The sequence below is a fragment of the Fukomys damarensis genome, unplaced genomic scaffold, assembly GCF_012274545.1.
Source record: "Fukomys damarensis isolate Sample0158 unplaced genomic scaffold, DMR_v1.0_HiC HiC_scaffold_10, whole genome shotgun sequence".
In the NCBI taxonomy this organism is placed as follows: Eukaryota; Metazoa; Chordata; class Mammalia; order Rodentia; family Bathyergidae; genus Fukomys; species Fukomys damarensis.
This window is the reverse complement of record NW_022900922.1, coordinates 28,058,646-28,080,527: the sequence shown is the minus strand read 5'-3', so window position 1 is coordinate 28,080,527 and position 21,882 is coordinate 28,058,646. Positions and strand designations below refer to the sequence as shown.

The window sequence follows — 21,882 nt, the reverse complement described above, 5'->3', positions numbered from 1 at the left end:
ATTATATACATATTAGATATATATAGATTATATATATATATCTAATATATATATATCTCTAATGTTGTACTGTGTCGATGATAAATTGTACTTGATTGTTATGGTATGTTTTCTGTACTAGACTTTGCCTGGTCTTTGGGTTGGGTAGTTTATAAGAATTGTAGCTTAACTGGAGCCCTATTTACATTCTCTCATGTTTGACCAAAGAATATATCACTAAGAATTCAGAGGCCAATGGGAGTCTGAGTGTCTTCTTAACTCTCCATGTGATTTATGTTTTCATCATTATAGGACTATCATAATGCTTCAGTAAGTATTAGAAAATTAAGTATTCTATTTTTTTTTTTTACAAAAAAAGAGAGTGAGAAAGACAGACACATACCTATCTCTAGGGTTGGGGATGTAGCTCAGTGGTAGAGCACTTGCCTAGCATATAGAAGGCCATGGATTGAATTACCACCACCTCCAAAACAAAACAAGTAAAGATATGCCTATTAAAAAATCCATCTCTTTCAATGCCTTAAAGAATTTTAAAACTAAAGCTCAATAAACACCTCTTAAAATAGGTACTTTCTCATTTCTTCTTAAAGTGCAGCAGACCTACGTTTGTATTTCCTTGATGCTTTAGGGACCTTATTAAGACCTTGTTTACTATCCTGGGCCCTGAATAATGGTGCTGGCGGTAACCACCAAAGGGGTATAGGAAGATTTTATCCTTTTTGCTTTAAAACCCCCTCCCCACTTTCATTTCTGTGAGCTGTGCCTTCTGTCAGCCAGCTCTTGCTTTCTAATTTATGTTTCTAATGGCCAGATGACCAAAATAAAGCCTCCTGAGTTGCAGCTGACATTACGGTAACGTGGGGAGGAGTGGGAGGCAGGGTCTCTCCCGTGATCTCACTTTGTGACTTTTAATGCATGGATTTGTGCCATCCGTTCCCATGGCTCCATGGCTTTTTGGCTTTCTTTCTGATCACTACAAATTTGATCTAGACACCTAAATGCTATGGTACCTTAAAGCTCCAAAAAGCATTTTATAGGATTCCTGGATTCACGGAAAGGAGGAACATTTGTTAAATCTATCTCAAATCATTAATAACAGTGAAGTCCTTCTAACTTAAAATACCATATAAGGAAAAATGTCAACTGAGTTTCAGCACAGTTCTCTAATTTAACTGGATCATTCTTTAGTCCAGGGGTTTCTTTGAACTGGGGGAAAATTTGACACAATATGAAAGGCTTTCTTCCCCATCATTGTCAGCTCATGGTCTGGAGGACTTTTATTTTTCTTGCATATTTTTGCTAAGCAACCATGAGCCCAATATAAATTTTGCAATTCCATGGAGGCAAATTAAAACTCTACCTGATTTTTGTCCCCAAAACCAACAATGTGAGGCTTAAAAACAGCTTATGAACCTCATTAGGGAAATTATACAATCTGTGGTTCTATGCAGGTACATTTTAAAATAACCTTGTAGGTGCATTCTAAATGAACAAAGTCTGGGATGCTTCAAAAGCAGCCAGCCCTATCAGATTCCCATCTCAAATTGGTTAAGCTGAGGCTTCAATTTTTTTACCGTTTTTTTCTTCCACAAATATATCTCCTATGTTTGGAGTCTTGATAATAGAAGAAAATTCTGCATTTTCCCTTCATTTCCCTGAATAAAATTCCGCATCTCCCTGAATAAGCCCAGGATAGGCAGTTTTCATAAATGGAATATTCATGTGAGTTTTTAAATCTTTTATTTCCTTATTTTTGTAATTAAAATGCCTTTTCCCATCCATGCATATTAGGAAATGTAAAATGAACATTTAAAAATGTAAAAATTTCACTTTTACTGATGATACAGAAAGCCACTAATGGTTGTATTCAAAATAACCACATAACCACAGAATGAAGTAGTTCAGTAGTGTTCTTTCTGTTGAATAGTCTAATCTAGAATGTTAAAGCCAGACCTCAGCTATGTGCTGCACCGCAGGTCAGTGGACACATTTGGGATAAGTCCTCTATGATTTCATCCATTCTTTCTAGTTCTGCGTAGTTTTTAGCACCTCCTGTGTTCAAAGAACAGAACCAAGCACTCATATGACAGCGTTTTAACCTGAGACCTCCACTGGATGTTTCTCTCCCAGCCTCTTCACTGTGGCTGCCTCTAAGGCTTCATCATTGCCCTGTTGTTGTTCTCATCTAATTTCTTTTCTCTGGGAACCCCACTCGTTCCCTTGGTTTTATACTCCTCTCTGGTTGTCCCTTTGCTCCTGACATCTTGTCATTTCTCCGCATATACTCAGTTAGCCATAAGACATTTTCATTTGGACACTGTGGCTCATTCCAAAGAGAACACCACCTCCTGCATCCCACCCTCAGCTCAAGGCAGACCCTTTCGCACTGCCCATCATGGTGGGGTGTCACTCAAGTTCATCACAAAAGAGCATTTCATCTAGGCAAGCAGGCACTGGCACAGCTAGACGAATGGAAAACTTGTAGAAGGTTCCCTGGATGCAAGCACTTAGGGTAGGTGGGTGGGTGGTCGCTGTTGGAGAGAGGCATTACAGAGATCCACATGGACACAAAGGTTCAAGTACACAGTTGCACTCCCTAGCAAAATCCTTAAGAAGAAAAAATTCCTAGAAAAGTATAAGAAACATGAATACCTTAGTCCCTAATACAAAAGAGCTCAAGGATGAAACTAAGGAATGGACTGACTTAAGAAAACAGAAACACCAAAATCAGCATATTCTGGCAAAGCAACATCATCCCTGATTTATCCAGCAGCACTAATACAGATCAAGGGACTGATTTGCCACTCCACGCCCAGCGCCTGGTTCTGTGCCTTGAACTCAGGATGTGCTGGAAGCAAACCTGGCAGAAAGAGTGCACGAGATCCACAGACGACTTACTCAAAATGTGCTCGTTGACCTGAAGCAGGGTAAATAGTAGGGTTGCAGTTGTCCTTCCTGACTGATGTGAATCCCCAACCTGAAAGGTCAGGACAGAAAGCACCTCTGGTTTAGGGTGCATCTTCTATTGAGATAAAGCACCACTAATGAGACCTGCCTCGGTATTCCTGTAAAATGCACTCTTGCCATGAGGGAAGAAATGCAAATGTTGCATTGAACTCTCAGATTTGATTCAGCATTTATTTTCATTTTCATTTTCATTTTCCAGTCTTGGGGATCAAAGCCTGGACTAGGTGCACGCTAGACAAGCGCTCTGCCACTGAGCTACACTCCCAGCCACATTTTTAAAATCCCTTCAGTTAGTATCCCCCTGTTTCGAAGTTTTATTAAAATTCAGGGAGCTTTTAACTTCATTTAATTTGGTAATGTATTGCAGTCCACTTTGAAAATAATAATTAAAATAGTTTAAAACCTTCCTCAACATGGTTAGGTAGACCCATTATGTATTTTCAAAGCTGCATTTCAGTGATTTAACTGCACCTCAAACACAAACATAACCTTCCAGTAATCCCCTCCTATTCTTCTTCTAAAATACAAAGGGGCTTTCACAAAGCCGGACGTATAGAAGCAGCTTCAAATCAGCTATCATTCAAAATTTGACCTTCAGGATAGCTCCAATCTCCTTTCTTCCAATATTCCTTCCAAGAACCATTAAAAGTGAAATTAATGTGCTTGATCCCCTCCAAGAAAGCAGAATCTCGCGGCCCCACCACCTGTCTGAAGGTGCTCTGAAGATGGATTCACAGCCCCCCAGCCACCCCACACTTCACCCACTGAAGTACAGGGTCAGGAACTAACCCACTCACAAGAACCTTTCAGAACTACTGACTCCAAAGAGGTTGCAGTGACTTGGTAAGAGAACTGGTGAGAGAAGTTCTAGTTCTGATCTGCTCATAGAACTTTCTGCCTCAGGTAGTCAGCCAGTCAACCTCTGCCTTTTCTTCGAGTCCCAGACCAAGCTGCTCCTGGTGGCATCTGCCCCTGGGACAGCTCCTTCTTCTGAACCTTTTGCAGCCCCTGCTCTCTCTTCACTTAGGCAGCATTCTGCAAACTCCCAAGTCATCCTGCCATCCTCTGTGTCCTCCCCCTAGCAAGTACCTAGAAGGTGTCTATTTGTGACCTCGTAGTGATGATGGTTACTGCTGATTTCATTATGTGGGGGAATTACATTTTGGAAAGCATGGGGGGAAATTAGCCATAGTGTCTGTCTAATCAGACCGTGGAAATTTTTTTTCCCTAGAATGTAGAAAGTTCTTTCCAAAATCTGGAAATAAGAGTCATTAGATTTTGGCTCAGTTTGATTCTGTTCCTTTTTTCTTTGTATTTATTAAATACAGAAGATCAAAGTAGTTTTTAAAAGATACAGCTTGGAATCCAATTAATGAAATGCTCCTATTACCTAAAGCTAATCCAGTGCATTAACTGTAAATATGATCAGTATTTGGTGAACTGAATAAACAAATAAAGGCATGAACTGGACATCAGCCATCTTAATTCAGAGGGTTTAGTTTACATTTTTTAAATGGTACTTTGGAAAGTTACCTCTGTGGTAGGTTTAAACCTGTTTAGATTAAGTCATCTACATACCTTTTTTCCACTCTGTTTTATCCAAAACAAAAATAAAACAGCTCAGGCTTGTTAGTTGGTGATTCCTGTCATTCGAATCCTGGGCTATCAAGTCATACTTGGAGGTGACTTTACTGCCAGAGAGACCCAGGCAGTCGTGCATTGGGAATGGGAATGGGCCAGGCCATTCCTGGTGTTGTTCTCCTAGGGAGAGATTCCTGTCTCTGCAGAAACCCAAAAGGAGAGGGAAGCTCCAGGTAGAGAGGAAAATATCCGTCTCTTGGACTTACTGGTAAAGCAGCAGCTTGGCCTTTCTGGAATAGGAAGGTGATGTGTCTCAGTTCATGCTAGGGAAAGTAAGAGGAGGAGGTTCTGACCCTCTTGAGGTCTAAGGATCAAAGATGGAGGGGTTTCCCTGAAGGCAGCATGGGACAGCAACACAGTCAAAGAGAATTCAAGCCATACAAGAGTCAAAGGAGACAGGGCACATTTTATCCCCTGCTACTGTAGTAGGGAAGAGAGCTCAGTGTAACTGAGTGTAACTCAGTGTAACAAAGGGGAGGAGGCCTTTTAAACTCTAGGATGCACTCGAGGAAAAGTACTGTCTGGCTTCAGGGATGAGATTAGACCATCTGTGTGTGTGAGTTGGTGCTTACAGAAGTTAGGATTCTGCCCTCCCTCAGAGCCTGGGAAAGAGGGTGCTTTCTTTCTTGGTGATTACATTTCAAAGGTGTAGCACCCAGGCCCTTGAGAAAAAGGAGATGTTCCTGGGTTGTAAAAGATACATACATGGTATGATCAAAATATACAAAAAATATTTAAGTTAGAAATGTAGAAGACATGTTGCCATTAAAACCCCTCAAAACACTCCCACTGATTCAAACACACTTAGCCCATCATTCTTACCACTTTCTGAAGCAGTTGTGGAAGTCCTCTTTTGTTAGTGTCTTTACAAGGTGTGATTAGAAATACTGTACCATGATTGCTGCTGTGGAGTACAGTCCAATGAAAAAACAGCTTGGATTCACTGGATCTGGCTCTTCCCCAAAGCCAAAATGATTGTGAAAGGTAAGTGTTTTGAATCAGCTCAGAGCAGCAAGGCAGCCACAACATAAGACACTTACATAAGAGGACTTCCTCAAGTGTTTCGGAAATGAGCAAGAACAATGGGTTTGAAGTGTGTTTGAAATGAGGGAGAGGATTTTGAAGGGGATTAATGTAATGATGATGTATATTTTACTATAATAATTTTTTTTCATTTAAACACTCGTCATATTTTTGGATCATACCACATAGACACCTCAAAAGGACAGAGAAGACTTCACAGTTACAGGTTTTCCAAGTAAATGCTTTAAAATAAGGAAGTTTAGGGACCTGTCGTCAGATGTTGGCTAGAGAAAATAGCAAATTCTTTTGGCAGCTTTGAGCTTTCTCACACAGGCATTTTAAGGGAACTGGGATTGTTATTCTAGGGACATGGCTTTGAGCTGCCAGGAGCTGTGCGAGTGTTCATTGACGTTCATTAGTGCAGAGGGCAGAGGAGACCATTTGTGCTGAGACTTGAAGTCCTGACAGGCCAAGGTGGAGGCATAGAGAGGAGAGGCCTCTGAGGAGCCTGACTACAGTTCTGTCTTTGTCGCCACGTTGGGGAAAGTCCAAGGGGAAAATGAGAAGGGTGTCAGAGGGGCCTTGACCCTGCCACCCATGGAGGAGGAGCCTGTCCTCCCCAGGCAACCTCAGAGCCTTGGGCTGTACGTTAATGAGGAAAATGTCGTTGCAGTGACAGCCAGCATTGCTTAAGTGACTTGTTTATAATAGGAGGATGCAATTTTGGGCTGTCCCCTGAGATTTTCTTCTTTGTGAAGCCTGTCTTTTGTGAACACTGTCTTTGAGGAAAAGTTAGGATCTCAAGGTCCCCCATTCAGAGTTATGATGATTTTCATCTATCTTGAGCTTTGTTAGATTAATGATCAGAAGCGTCAACATGGCACGGAGGCTTGAAATGTATTTTCTTCTTTTTTTCTTTTCTTTTTTTTTTTTGGTACCGGGGATTGAACTCAGGTCCTTGAGCTTGCAAGGCAGGCCACCGAACTGCTGAGCTAAATCCCCAGCCCCTGAAATGCATTTTTTTAAGGAAATACCAGTTTTATGCTTGGTTATAAAAGAAATCACATCAAAAGTTTATTTTATACCTCTCAGTTTTTTTCTTGCCACAGAGCTAAAGTCTTCCTCTTCTTCCTCCTAACTTATGAGAAAACTCTAATTTTCAAACTTCTTACCCTTCAGTCTGCTATTATGACCCATAAACCAACTCCATCTCACTGACTGTTTTTGTAAATAAAGTTTTATTGACACAGCCACATTCATTTATGCATGTACGGTATGTGGCTGCTATGGTCAGTTTGAGTAGTTTACACAGAGACCATATGGCCCCTACAGAAAAAGTTTATGGACATCTGTGCTCTGTATTCACAGACTACTTCTTTTTCCTGTTATGTTTATCTGTTCTGCCTATTTAAATCATGAAACTAGAAGGCTTACAGAATCTGTGTTGCTACCTTTGTATTCCCTAAAAGCTCTTATTTCAGGAATTCATCTTGACAGAACAGCATTATTTTAAGCCCAGTGAAGCTTCAAAGAAAGTGACCAGGCACCTACCAGCTAGCCAAGTTTTTGCAAAAAATAAAAACCTTCATTGATTCATATAGTTAAAGACTTTCATCACACATAATGGAGAAACATATTTTATTTGCACTAAGGCTAGGGTTGTTCATTAATTTTGATTTTTTTTTTTTTTGAGAAAGGGTCTCACTATGTACGTAGTTCAGATTGTCCTTGAACTCACTATGTAACTCACTAGGTTGGCCCAGAACGCATGGTGATCCTCCTGCCTCAGCGTCATGAGTGCTGGGATTATAAGCATGCCCCATCACACTAGCTGTGTTCTTGTTTTGAAAGTAAAAATCAAACAATATTCATAAAACATTTGTCTCTGAAAAAAATGTAATGATTCCTTCTACACTTATTCATCCTTCGCATAAAATCCATTTTTGTTTTCCCTCTAAAAAGAAAACAAGGGTCTCATCTCAAAGGGTCAAAGGAAACCTCTAATTTATGATAGTTACATGTTCTGAGGTGAGGAAGAAGAAACTTTTAAAAGCATTTAAGTTCGTAGACAAATATTATAACTTGAGATTTCACAATTTCCTTCTGAGTTTTGACATATTAAAACCATACTGATGACTTCATACCCATTAGGGTGGCTTTAAAAAACAGAAAATGGTAAATATTGGTGAAGATGTGGAGAAACTGAGTTACATGTGCACTGTTGGGGAGACATAGTGGTACACCTGCTATAAAACACAATGGTAGGTCTTCAAAATTTTCAAAATAGAATCATCATGTAATCCGGCATTTCCATTTCTGATGGTATAGCCAAAGGAATTAAAAACAGAATCTCAAATATTTGCACACCAATATTTATAGCAGTATTATTCACAAAAGCCAGGAGGTGGCAGCAACCCAGGTGTCCACCTGCAGGTGAATGGATAAACAAAACGTGGCAGATAATACAGTGGAATACTATGCAGCCCTAAAAGTAAGGAAATCGTGATATATGGAACATCATGGAGGAAACTTGAGGACATTGCACTAAGTGAAATAAGCCAGTCACAAAAAGACAAATGCTGTATGATTCCACTTGCATGAGGTACCTAGAATTCTCAAATCCACAGAGTCAGAAAGGAGAATGACAGTTACCAGGAGCTGGGGAGAGTTATTGTTTGGTGGGTAAAGAATTTCAGTTTTACAAGGTGAAAAATTCCTGAAGATATTTGCACAACAGTATGAATGCATTTAACACCACTGAACTACATTGTGAATGATTAAGATGATAAATTTATTTTAAGGTGTATGTTTTTACCACAATTTAAAAAAAAACAAAAACCAGAGTACCCGTGTCCCTGAGCTAATTATGGTGATGCAAAGTTGGACAGAGTCCAGGCAAGGTTTCTGGTTAGTCCCTGTCTGTCATTTCATTGATCTAGTTATCTCTGCCGCATGACAGGCTGTTTTAGTGAGGGGAGACAGTCAAACGGAGTGGTGGATCTGTTTTCATCCCTTGTTCCTGTATTACTGGGTAGAGGCAACCACAGGTGAGATTTTCCATTAACCTGATGAGGAAAGTAAACCATGAATTGAGGGTTGACATTTGCCTTCACACACAATTGAGAACCGCTGGATTCTCATCTGTACCAAATACTTCATTCCGCCCCCTTCGCAGAAGCTAAAGCCATGGGGCAAATAAGAGTGTGAATTTACATCACCACCTTCACCCAGACCTTTGCTCAGATCCTCCCCACTGCAGTCCAGGGGGCTTGGGAGCCCGCCTCCCGCCCTGGGAAAGTGCTGAGCCATACCAGGGAACAAAGCCCCATCATGCTATCTTGAAGTCCCATTCAAGCAAATAAAAGGAAGGGATTTCTGGTATTTTTATTTGCAAATTCAGGGTTGCACGTTGGTTACTTCCACTGTGCAAGCCACACTTACTTCAAGGCAGTGCCAAAACCCCAATGAGAAATGAAACTCACAAGTTGCAGTCACAGAGGACAAGCCCAGGAGGACCGGTGTTCCTTTAAGGGCACCATAAGCCGCTGTGAGGCTGGCTGTGCTGTCACCATCACTGTGAGGAGCCTGGGAGCGCTTTTCAGAGCTATGCTTTCAGCCCTGCCTTCTCCTCCGCATGCTTCATGAGGTTTCTGCTTGCTTTCTTTACAGTATTTGTTTTTCAGTTTTCCCAATTGCAGTTAGAGCAGATGTTTGAATCACAAAACTGCCATTTCAATATTCTGGTTTGTTTTTTTTTTTTCAGGTATGGTTTGCAAATACCAAAGAGAGAGTGTTCTCTAGTGCAGATTGATAATTCTACTTGAGGAGAATGGGTATTTGGTGGTGCTGTTCATGTCACTAGCTGATGAATCCTTGGTCGAGACACAGACACTGTTTCCGGTTAAAGCACTTTGTCATGGAAGACAAGGCAGTCACAGAAAAAACAAAAATAGGGTTATGTGCAGGATAGAAAAGGGCATTCCTAAATTACTTGGACTTTTTTGTAGATTTGGAAGGTTTCATTACTCAATTAAATTAAATTTACAGTTTAAAGCAATTTTAAAGAAAAAATAGAAAACAATAAGTAGTGAATCTGTTGAACAAATTCTTCTGGCAATTTAAAAACCGTCCCCAAAAGAAAACTTTAGGGCCAGGTGGCTTCACTAATGAATTCTTTCAAATATGGACACTCTCATCACATTAGCTGCTCTGTCACCGCCAGGTCACCAATAGACAACTGCTACTTTGTGAGAAGTTGAAGTTTCCTATGCAGGTTACAATAGATAGAAAACTGCATCTGCAAATTGCAGTATCAACTCCCAAGACTGTGCAGCCTGGTCCTTGCAGAACTTGCTCCTCTAACTTGCTTCTGACTTACCGTGGTAAGGATGGACTCCAAGAACAGTCTTCCAAATTCAGAATCCTTATTTCTGCAAAAGACATTTTGTAGCTTTGACTGCATTATAATTGCCCTCCCTTTCATCCACAGGACTTCATTTAGTGGCCAAATGCGTGACTGCATTCTATGGTGGCTGAGACTTTGGTCTCCCCCTGAGGCTATTGCAGTGGTACACTGAGAAGGAGCACTAGTGAGGGCGTCTTTTGCATGTTTTTGTTTGGGGAAAGAAAACGTTTTAAAACTTAAGAAGAATTCAAATGCAGTTCAACCTTGTAACCACAACCCAAAGCAAAAAGGCAAAATAGCATCAGCACTTGGAGCTCCTGCAGTGCCTTTTGGACTGCAACTCCCCTCCTCACCAGTGGAAGCTGCTGTCCTGTTTGTTTTTTGTTTTTTGGGTTTTTTTGTTCTGTTTTGTTTTGTTCTTATTGAGTTTATTGGTACATTTTAGGTATACAGTACAGTTACATTCATTACTGGGATCTTGTACCTTTACATGACAGGTCTCGGTTCTCATTTTTTCCCCTTGTCCCTGCCCTCCCTTCACACCCTCCTCCCCTCCCCATTTACAAATACTTTAATTCCATTTTTTCATTTTCTCACATTTTTTTTATTTTCCCTTATTCCCCTTCCCCTACCCTTCCCACTTCCCCTACACCTTTAGCCCTTTTCTTCCTATTTCACATTGTTAATTACCCCATTAGGATCTTGAGTACTATTATAGTTTTTCACACCAGAGAAACTATTCAGTATTTTCACATCTGTGACTTATTTATTTCACTTAGGAGTATATCCTCAAAATGTATCCATTTTCCTATGAATGACTCTAATTTCTCATTCTTTATGGCTGAGTAGTATTCCATTTTATAGAAAGACCACATCTTCTTTATCCAGTTTCCAACTGATGGGCAAATGGGCTATTTCCAAGTTTTAGCTATTATAAACTGTGCTGCTATAAACGTAGGTGCACATATGTCACTGTGATATGATTCTTTTAATTCTTTTGGAAAGATACCCAGCAGAGGGATGGCTGAGTCAAATGGAACCTCTAGTCTCAGCTTTTTTAGGTATCTCCATATTGATTTCCATAGTGGCTGCACCAGTCTGCACTCCCACCAACAATGGAGCAGGGTTCCTTTCTCCCCACAACCCCTCCAACATTTGTTATTGTGTGATTCCCAAACCAGGGAAAGATGCAACTAAAAAAGAGAACTACAGGCCAATCTCCTTAATGAATATAGATGTTTTTTGTTTTTTTAACTGTAATCATAGCTGTGCTGTTCTTTGTAGTTCTAAGCTTACAGATATGCATCTCTAAACTATATAGTTTTTTCCCTTTTTGAACTTTATACAAATGGAATCTTAGAATACGCATTCTTTTGTCTTGTTTTTTGCACTAAATATTTTAAGAGTAATTTATTTGTGTGTCCACTTTTTTTGTTTTAAAAATTTTCAAAATTGTCAAACATGGAAACCCAGATGACTATATGATCACCTAACAGTTACTAAATTTTGGCCATATCTGTTGCTTTTTTTCTGAAGTGAATTACAGGCCTCTTTAACTGTGCATCTCTAAAAAAAACTAATTAAAATAAGGAAAATATCCTACATGAACATAAATCATTACCATAGATAGAAAAACTGAGAATAATTCTCTAATCTGATCTAATATGCAGCCTATATTTATTTAGTTGGCCCCAAAGTGCTTTCCCTGCTGGTTTGTTGCAGCGTAGTTTGCAGGCAAGATTCAGGAAGGGTGAGCCTTGAAAGCGCAGCTTGTAGCTTGGAGTGAGGCTGTGTCCCTTCCCTTTTCCACATGTACCACATCCATTAGCAGAGCACCCTGGGAACCTGGCTGCAGGCAGTTTTGCCTTAGCAAGAGAAACACAACCAGCCCCCTGTGTGGCTCTGCTTTCGCATTCTGTTGTTACAGAGGAATTCACACTGGCTGAATGATTGTCAGGAGTCATAAACGGTATCAATCATATGAAAACCACAGTGGTTACGCTGGCCAGATGCTGTGTGGTATTGGACTGCTTGTGGTTAATCAAGTCTGTGTTATAACTCACTGAGAGTGGGTAGGAGAGTTGGCTGTACGGAGGGAAGGTTTTACCAGGACCACAACTGCACTGTCCAGGGAAATGATGCTCAAGTCCCTCATAGAAAATGCTGTAGAGTTTGCGAACAACCTACACACATCCTCCTGTGTATTTTAATCATCTCTAGATTGCTTATAATACTTAATGCAAAGTAAATGCAACGTATGTAAATCATTATTGAAAGTATGGTAGGGAATAATGACCAGAAAAAAAGCTTATACAGCTACAGATTATTTATTTTTTGATGTTCATACTAGGGGCTGAACCCAGGGCCTTTGTACTCAGTTGCATCCCGATCCATCTATTTATGTACGAATGAATGAGACAGGGTCTTGCTAGTTAGTCACTGAGTTGCCCAAGCTGGGCTTGTGATGCTCTTGCCTCAGCCTTCCAGAGTGCTGGGATGACAGACACGCACCACTTTTTCCAGCTGTCAATATTTTTGATCTGCAGTCATGCTGGTTGAACCTGCGGATACTAAGGGTGACTGTCTGTCCCTGTAGAGTGGGCTGGCCTGCCTGGGAGACCTCTACAAAAGCACATCACATTTGCTTCCGCAAGTTGCTCTTTAGTCCAGTGTCCCCCAGAGCATTATTGTCAGAAAACAAGTCCCTTGTACTCCTTAAAAGGGTGCAGCAAATTGGAAAGAAACACTGGGTTAAACTGAGTTCGGTTCTTCTCAAAACACACTCTGGGTTCTCCATTGGTACCTGGCATTTCCCAAAATTATTCATCCTCTAAACCCCTTTCTCAGAGAGTTACAGTTCTGCAAAAGAGACTTTGGAAAGTTCTGCTTTAATGGCCTAGATCTCATTGCCAAGAAAATAAAGTCTCATCACCCACCTCATGGGCTATGAAGACCCGACCAAGCGAGCTGCTTAGCGTCACAAGAGTACCATGGTTGGGTTGCCATATTGAGGATGTTGGGAGATGAGGGATTTCAATCACATGACCTTTGTTTCATTCATCAGACCTGCCCTAATCTAATTCATCAGAGTTGCCCTAATACCAGAAGCGAGAGACTCACCTACAGGGTTGTTGGGATTCTAAGGAGATACGTACTAAAGGCCAGAGAGATCAGCCCGATGCCTTTGTTAGGGGGACTGCCAGAGCACTGCAGTGTATTCTCAGCAGCAGTGACTAGAGGAAAAGGATGTTCCACCTGAATGTGAAGTCAGGGATGAAGGGTCAGAGAAGGTTTGAGGAGCCTGCAGCCTGAATCTCTTTTAGTTTAGAGTATCGGTATCCAGCCTTTTTTCCTTCCTGGGCCAAATGTAGAAAGCTGTCTTGAGCCATGTAGTAATAGTTCACGTGTATAAGTAACAAAACAACCTTTTTTATATTTTAACTTTTAAGATTACTTTAAAAAACAATACAAGTCCAAGCTTAATAATAAAATACAACATTCAGGTCTGCTTCATAACAGTAAATGATGGGTTCACAGGCACACATGTGTGTAAATAGTCTGAAGTTCTCTGCGGCAGGTCCCACATGCATGTGTAAGGTCTGATGCAGGTTTCAATTCCATGATCTTATGGGGCCGCATTACTAGCCATCCAGGGCTGCAGGTGGCCTGCAGGTGGCCTGCGGGTGACCTGCAGGCAGTGAACTGGAAACACCTGGTTTAGGATAGCAACCTGGATACCTTTGTCAATGCCTAAGGATGTTCAAGCCCACTGGAAAAAACTTGTCACTGGGTGGTCACGCAGTGACTGGGTGGTGACTTTTGGTGAGGACACAGAAGGACAGCAAGGGGATGATTACTGGGTCCCCAAGACCCTTCTGTTTGGACTGTCTTTGGAATTCTTACTGTAACAGCACAGATTTATCACTGAGGCAAGTACACTTAGGCTTCAGATTCTTTCTGCTGGGATTTCCACATGGCTTGGATTTTTATGAGGAAAAAAAGGCTCTAAAGTGGTCAGATTTTCTGATTTTGAGGAAGTATTAATTGCTAAATGTAAAAAAGCGCTTTTATTTTCTTATTTTGGGTTAGTGATACAAGCTGTCCTTGGGTAATCAAGAAAGTGAAGCCCTCTTCGCGTAGCCTTAACTAGGCTATTGGCAAATGTTTAGATCTTCCTAGAACTCATCAACACCTGAATCAGAGATACAGTGAACAAGTTGGATTAGTACAGCTTTACCCTGGATGTGTTTATCATACCATGAGACAACAAGATGCTTTTCTACATTGCATTCGTTTTTCTTTTTCACTTTCTTTTCTTTTCAATTTTGTATTTACGTTGATGGTGTTGTTGTTGCTTTGTGTGTTAATTTCCTTATGAAATAAAAGGTCATTTGACATGAGCCATGTAGACTTGTGAAATGGAAGACCACCAGACGTTTCCCCTTTCTCCAAATCCTTGTTCCCCCCTTCCTCGTCTTTCATATATTGTGTGTATAAATTTAATGTTGAAAGCCTCTTTGTCCAGAGATCACGTACACATGGGTTGATTTCTCATTTGAGTCCTGAGCATTCGTGGTTGCGACACCTGATTACATGGGCTGAGTGTTCTGCTCTGGGTCTTTCTAGGCCACGGTTCTTTTATCTTACCAGAGTCCTCATTTTTCATGAGGCCAGATGGGAAGTGGAGGCATGTCCTGGGTTCTGGAACCTCATTCAGCTTGTCAATTTCTAGCTTAAAGTTCCCTTTCCTCGGGGTTTAAAACTTTAAATGGATAAAAACTACAGATTTTACTTGCAGGTTGACTATTTTAAGTTGAAAGTATAGGGTTCTGCAGTAAACTGCTGCTCAGTTTATTTCTCAGTTGCTTTTCCCCTTCAAACTTCTATTCCCTTCAAAATGTAATTTAAAGGCAATTGAGCAGGGAACTCAACAGAGATAGATTATCATAGAGAAAAATCTAAACAAGTCTGTGCTCCATTGCTCTTAGAAGGACCAAATGACTTGCTCCAGCCTTGGTATTACTTTTTCCCCCAATTTCTTACCATTTTTAAAAAATAAAAAAGCAGTGCTTAAAAGTTATAAAACATAAGCTTTTTTTTTTCTTCCCATCAGTACTAGGAGCATATAATAAAATGACATGTATATGAAAATAATTTAAAGAGTCTCAGCTGTTTCAAAATTCACCCAACCCAGGCATTCACTAAAGAGAATAAGCCTATTGATGATGCTTCTTCCATTTCATTTGTTTATTTTTACTTATATTATGTATGGTGCTGGAGTTCAAAAGTAGGGCTTCATGCATGCTAAGCAAGCACTGTACCATTGAGCTGCACCCCCAATCCAAATGTTTGTTTTAAATTTGTTGCTGTGACAGAAGCACAGGAATCCTTGGCCGATCACAAAGCTGTGTAAATAGGAAGAGTGAAAAGTTAAATTAAGGAGAGATAATGGGAAACTGGACTTTTGTGTGTATGACATAGACTACAGCAGTGGCTCAGAAGAGGACTTTACAAAAGTGATGACATTAGAACTTTAATGCTCTCATTAGAGGTAACCTTTGGGCTGTTTTCACTGTGCCCCTGTTTGGAAAACACTTGTTCACATATAAACAGATTTCAGAACAAGAAAGGGAAACATTGGGCTGTGGAACGCCCCCTATTTCTTCCTTCCTTATAAACCAGTACAAGAATAGGTGTGTTTTAAAATGTGGATGTATATCTCAGCTTTCCCTTCACTGGGAAAAAATACTTTACACACACAATTTAAAGGAGAAGAGATTTATTTTTGGCTCACAGTTTCAGAGGATTCAGTCCATGGTTGGCTGACTCCAGGCAGAAATGGCATGGTGAGAAGGCCTGGAGGAGCACAGCTGCTCAACCCATGGCAAGCACAAAGCAGAGCCGGGGAACAGGAAGGGGCTAGGACCAGATGTAGTCCCCAAGGTCACACCTCCAGCACCCACCCAGGCAGACCCAGAAGTGTGCTTTACTAATCCCCCAGGTGGCTCTCCAGACAATCAAGCTGACCATCCAGCTCAGCTGTCACAGTAGCCATTCTTACTGTCCAGCTACAGTGAGGCTGGCAGACTGAGACATGCCATGAACAGACATTCTGTATATTCTCAGATCGCCAGAGGAGGAGGCCTGCCTCCTCCACCACCAGGCCCACCCAGGGAAGTACCAAGGTGGGCCACAAGGGAAAGAGAGCAGGAAGAACTATGGGCAAGAGCCTTTATTTTGCATTCCATGGGAAGCAGCAGGCAGGATGAAGTAAGCAGATCAGGACTGGTAGTGTTAATACCGGTGGGCTGTGAGGCCTGGGGGCTGCCTCTAGTTGTCTGGTGCCTGGCTCTGGGGTGTTGGAGCAAACGCATAGTGACCTGGAGTAGAAGAACTGGACAGAGGTGGCTGGGACTGTTGGCTCTGCATTGCTGGTCTACATAGGAAATGCACGCTCCAGCAGAGTCATTCCTGGCTCCGGGAGCTGTCTAGCCCCAGAAGCACCCCATCCAGATTCAGGCAAGGCCCCATGATGTCCAACGTCACACTTATAGAATAAAAATTCTCTGCTAAGGCACATAGGTAGGGATGCAAAGATAGCTATGCCTTTTGAGGTTTCCTGCCTGGTTCTTGCTTTAAGGTCAGTGGTGAGCAGAGACTCTTCCTTGAATATCTCCATCTTTGAATGTGGTTGTTTTGAGTCATCCAGGGCCACTTTCGGTGCAGTGATTGTGAAATCATCCTCCCACTCATATTTCAGGCAAGAGGGACATGAGAAGCTTCTGATGTGTGGGCAACTACCCCACTGAGTCATTGGTCTGGAAGAGCAAATCAGCGTTCATTTTTCCCTTTGCCTGGTCAGGCTGTGTCCTGTGTTGGTTTTAGGATCTCAGGCTATATGTTTGCTGCTCTCTGTGCTCTGTTTTGATGCTCCGTTTGCCCCAGTGCCATCCTGACTCCCGTGATGGTGTATTTACCGCAGACTGGAAGTTTGGTTTCCTTCCAAAGATCAGGGCATTGCACGGGCTGCTACATGAGCTGCATGTTCATGTTGGGGAACTCGAGTTCCTGCTTTTTCTATTTAGGATCTGCTGATAACTTATTAGAGGTTTAAAAACTAAACCCGCTTTTTCAGAAATCTACCTTTACATGGGATGTTTCCAATCCTTTCGTTTTTGATGTTGACCACGTCGCTTTCAGTGACTCAAGGTTTATTAATTTCGTAATGGTCTGCTGAGATTTACTATTTAAATTTTTAAATCAGTGTTTTTGTCATACTGGCTATTTTTCTTCATAGTTATTGTTTTTACCTCTCCTTTTTTTAACAGCCTAATTGAGGTTCCATTTACATAGCATAAAATTAACTCATTGTCAGGGTACAGCTCTGCGGCAGCACTTGTAAAGCAGCCTTGTGCTCTCCGGCCTTAATGCCAGTGCCCTGGGAGGCAGAATGGGGCGAGGACGGCGAGGTCCTGGGTCCGGCTTGATGTTCGGATGTTTTTCTCAGCATCAGTGTGATGACAGCAAGCTAGGCCTCCCCACCGTGGCTTCATCAGTCAGAATTCAAAGTGAAATCACATTCATCAAAATGACTGTCTTTTAGGTGACATGAAGGTTGCTTTGAAGATTTGGCAAACAACCTTTTCAAAAAGGCCTATCGGAATAATACGAGTAAAAGGCAGGGTGATATAAGCCTGTAATCCCAGCTACTCAGGAGGCTGAAACAGTAGAATCACAAGTTCTACCCCAGCCTGGGCAACTTAGCAATACGGTTGGCAAATCAAAAAATTTAAAAGGCTGGGGCTTTTTCTTCTCTTTATTTATAATTTGGGTTTCTCATATAAGAGAAACCATGTGATATTTAGGCTTATGTGTCTTATTTCACTCAATCTTGCAGTCTCAGGATGCATCCATTTTCCTTCAAATGACTCGTTTATCTTTCTCTATGGCAGAGTAGTACTCCATGGTGTGTAAATACCAGGTTTTCGTCATCAATTCATCTGTTGATGGGCACATAGGCCGCTTTCAACTTTTCAGTGTTAGGAGTTGGACTGCTATAAACATGGGTGTGCACGCATCACTGTCATATGATGACTTTAACTCTTTCAGGAAGGTTTCTAGAAGGGGCATTGCTGGGGGAAATGGAATTTCTAGTTTTAGTTTTTTGAGGAATCTCCACACCTGATATAGTAGCTGTGTTAAATGAGAAGGGGATCAAGAGATGGAGGGAGAGGGGAAAGAGCAGAGGGAAAGGTATGAAAAAAGACACGAAAACATATCATGTACCTGTGCCAACCCCTCATAAGGAATGTAAATATTGTGTACTGCAAACTTGCTCTGATAAAAAAGTAGAAAATGTCCTTATTATTTATAGAACATCCCTGGGTTGGATGCCGGTACCACAAAAAATAAATTAATATTTCTCCTTTCAAAAGGCTCAAAGCATCTAAAAGCATTGATTATATTAGCAAAGCATAAGGTACAGAAGTTATTCGGTCCATTTCACTGCATATCAATGCTAACATATGAAAAAAGCCAAGCGTTGTCACCGGTTCACAACTGCCTGTCTGTCTCGCTTCCAGCCCTGGAAAGGAAGATCTCCATGAGGCAGAGCCGAGAGGAGTTGATCAAGCGAGGGGTCCTGAAGGAAATCTACGACAAAGGTAAGAGGCTGGGTCCGGGGCGGAGACGCAGTGGACTCTGGGCGTTAGTCGCTTGCTCAGGATTTAACCCCTAGGACTGCAGACAGCTCTGCAGGGAGAGGAGAGTGTGGGGGAGGGGGCTGAGGCAGCAGCATTATGGGAGAGGAGAGAAACCGAGCCCCTGCTTCTCAGCTTTGGATCCAAGCAAGGCTGCTAAGAAAAGCGAAGGGGCTGCAGGAGTGACCGGCTCTGCGCAGGCGCGCTGAGGTGACTGGCTCGCGAGCACAGCATCCAAAATGTGAGTTAGTGATCAGGAGCACCTAGGGTTGTCTTAACGGATGTTCTTTGTCTTTGGGCCCTCGCCGTCACCCCACAGCCTGTCACCCCACGATGGAAAACAATTGAAGTACAGAAAAGTAAAACTGTACATGTGCATTATCTTTTTTTTTTCAGTAAAACCTTTTTGTTTAACTTTATTTTTCATCAGTATGTATTTGTCATACACATTGATCACACTCATCGTGGGGAATTTGAATCTGTATATAATACATCTTAATTCTTCTTTTCCCCATTCCTCTCCCCTCTCTTCAACCCTTCTTCCTCTCCTCATTCACGAAGGCTTTATTTCCATTTTTTCCTTCCATTCTCCTTTTTTTCCCCTTCCTTTCCTCTCCCCTCCCCTCTCTCTTATTCCCTTTCCCATTTGAACATGTTTTTCCCGCTTCCCAATATCGGTCCTCCTTATGCTCCTTATTTACCCTTTGGGTTTCTCACATAAGAGAAACAATTCAATATTTAAACCTGAGTGTCCAATTTATTTTGCTTAAGATTATGCTCTCTAGGTGCATTCATTTACCTACTAATGCCTCAAGTGTATCCTTCTTTATGGCAGAGTAGTACTCCATTGTATATAACAGCACATTTTCTTTATCCATTTGTCTTTTGATCGGCATATGGGCTCTTTCCAAGATTTAGCTATTATAAATTGTGCTGCTGTAAGCATGGGCGCGCATATATTGTTGTGGTATGATGCTTCTAACTTTTTTGGGAAGATACCTAGAAGGGCCAAGTGGAATCTCTAGTTTTAGGTTTTTGAGTAATCTCCATGCTGGTGATGTGATACGCTATGTAGAAGACCCCAAAAACTCCACCAAAAGACTCCTAGAATTAGTGACCAAATTTGGCAGCATAGCAAGACACAATGTCAACACTCAAAAATCAAAAGCATCACTGTAAACAAATAAACTCACTGAGAGAGAAATTAGGGAAACCAGACCTTTTGTAACAGCATCAAGAAAAATGAAATATGTAGTAGTGTAACAAAGAAAATGAAAGACCCATACGTTGAAAACTACAGTACTTCGAAAAAAAGAAATCAAAGAGGATATCAGAAAATGGAAAGCTATCCTTTTTTTCTTGGATAGGCAGCTCCAATATATTGTAAATCACCATACTTTCAAAACTACCATACAGATTTAATGTAATCCCAATCAAAATATGAATAGCATGCCTCACAAAACTAGAGAAAGCAATCCTAAAATTTATTGAGAACCAGAAGAGGCCTAGAATAGCAAAAGCAGTTCTGGGCAACAAGGGCAAGGCAGGAGACATCACAATCCCCTATTTGAATTTAAACTGCAAAGCTACTGGGATAAAAACAGCATGGTACTGGCAAAAAAAAAAAAAAAAAAAATCAGACCCACAGATCAGTGGAACAGAGTTGAAGATGCAGAAACAACTCCAAGCACACTCAGCTACTTTATGTTTGATAAAGGGGACAAATATCTTCACTGGAAGAAAGACAGCCTCTTTAATAAAAGGTGCTGGGAAAACTGGTTTTCTACATGCCAAAAATTGAACCCACACCCATCTCTTTCACGATGTGGTAACCTAAAATGGAAATGGAGCAAAGATCTAAATATAAAAGCAGGTTTCCAATCTGCTGGAAGAAGAATAGGTGGGACTGTACAAGACACAGAAGTAGGCAGACTTACGAACAAAGCCCCAATCACACAGGAAGTACTACAAAGCATCAACACCTGGGATCATATCAAATTAAAAAGCTTTTGCACAGCACAAGAAACCACCAACAGAGTGAAGAGACAGCCCACCGAGTGGGAAAATTTTGTTACCAACTGTTCCTCACACAAAGGACTAACATCTAGAATATATAAAGAATACATGCAGTACTGAAGTGATAATATTCACAACGATTGAAACGCTCTGTGAACGTGTCCACAGATGTTAGTTGATAACCATTGTGTTTTGCTTATTGGGTTGTTTCAGTGATGGGGAACCTTTTAGAGTTTTCAATGATAACAAACAGCCATGCGGCCTGCATGCCATAGCTTTACCACCAGTGAATTTCTTCCCATTTTTTAAAGCATAACATATAATAGAGTTACATATCAAAGCAAGATTTTAATTTACAGTTAATTTTTTGGTACACTTAACATGACACATCCCATTATTTTTATTTCCCCTTTCCTGCCTCTTTTCCTGCCACCCCTTGGTCCTCTTCCCATATGCAAAGGATCTACATGTTTCCTATTCCCTGTCTTTTATTTTGCTCTTTGATTTATTTATATTTTGAGTTTCTCAAAAGAGAAACCATGCAATGTTTAAGTTTGTGTGTCTGATTTATTTAGCTTAATGTTATGTTCTCAAGGTGCATCCATTTTCCTACAAATGACTCAAACTTATCCTTCATGGTGGAGGAGTACTCCACTCTGAATTAATACCACATTTTCGTTATCCATTCATCTGTTAATGGACGTAGGAGCCACTTCCAAGACTTAGCTATCATGAGTTGTGCTGCTGTAAACATGGGGATGTGTGTGTCTCTGTAATATGTTGTGTTTAACTCTTTCTCAAAGATACTTAAAGTGGGAAAAGCTGGGTTGAATGCAATTTTTAGTATTAGTTTCTTGAGGAATCTCCATACCAATTTCCATAATGGTTGTACTGTTTTACAGTCCCACCAACAACCTAGAAAGGATTCCTTTCCCCCAGCAGCCTTATTTCTTGATGATGGCCATTCTTTCCCAAGTAAGATGAAATCTCAGTGTTTTAATTTGCATTTCTCTAATGACTAGCGATGAGCATTTCTTCATGTACTTATTGGCTATTTGTGCTGTTGCTGCTGCTGCTGCCGCCGCCTCCTCCTCCTCCTCCTCCACTTCCTCTTCTTCTTCGAAATGTCTA

At 41.1% G+C, this 21,882-nt stretch overlaps 1 protein-coding gene across 6 annotated transcripts in view; it reads left to right on the top strand.

Moving 5' to 3' along the window:
• Positions 1-21,882, top strand: part of Phactr1 (phosphatase and actin regulator 1) — a 514,585-nt gene that overhangs the window by 390,372 nt on the left and 102,331 nt on the right. For all 6 annotated transcript variants that reach the window (XM_010622877.3, XM_010622876.3, XM_010622879.3 and 3 more), the window contains one exon: positions 18,619-18,699. In XM_010622877.3, the coding sequence (XP_010621179.1) occupies positions 18,619-18,699 (81 nt within the window). The remainder of the gene's footprint in view (positions 1-18,618; positions 18,700-21,882) is intronic.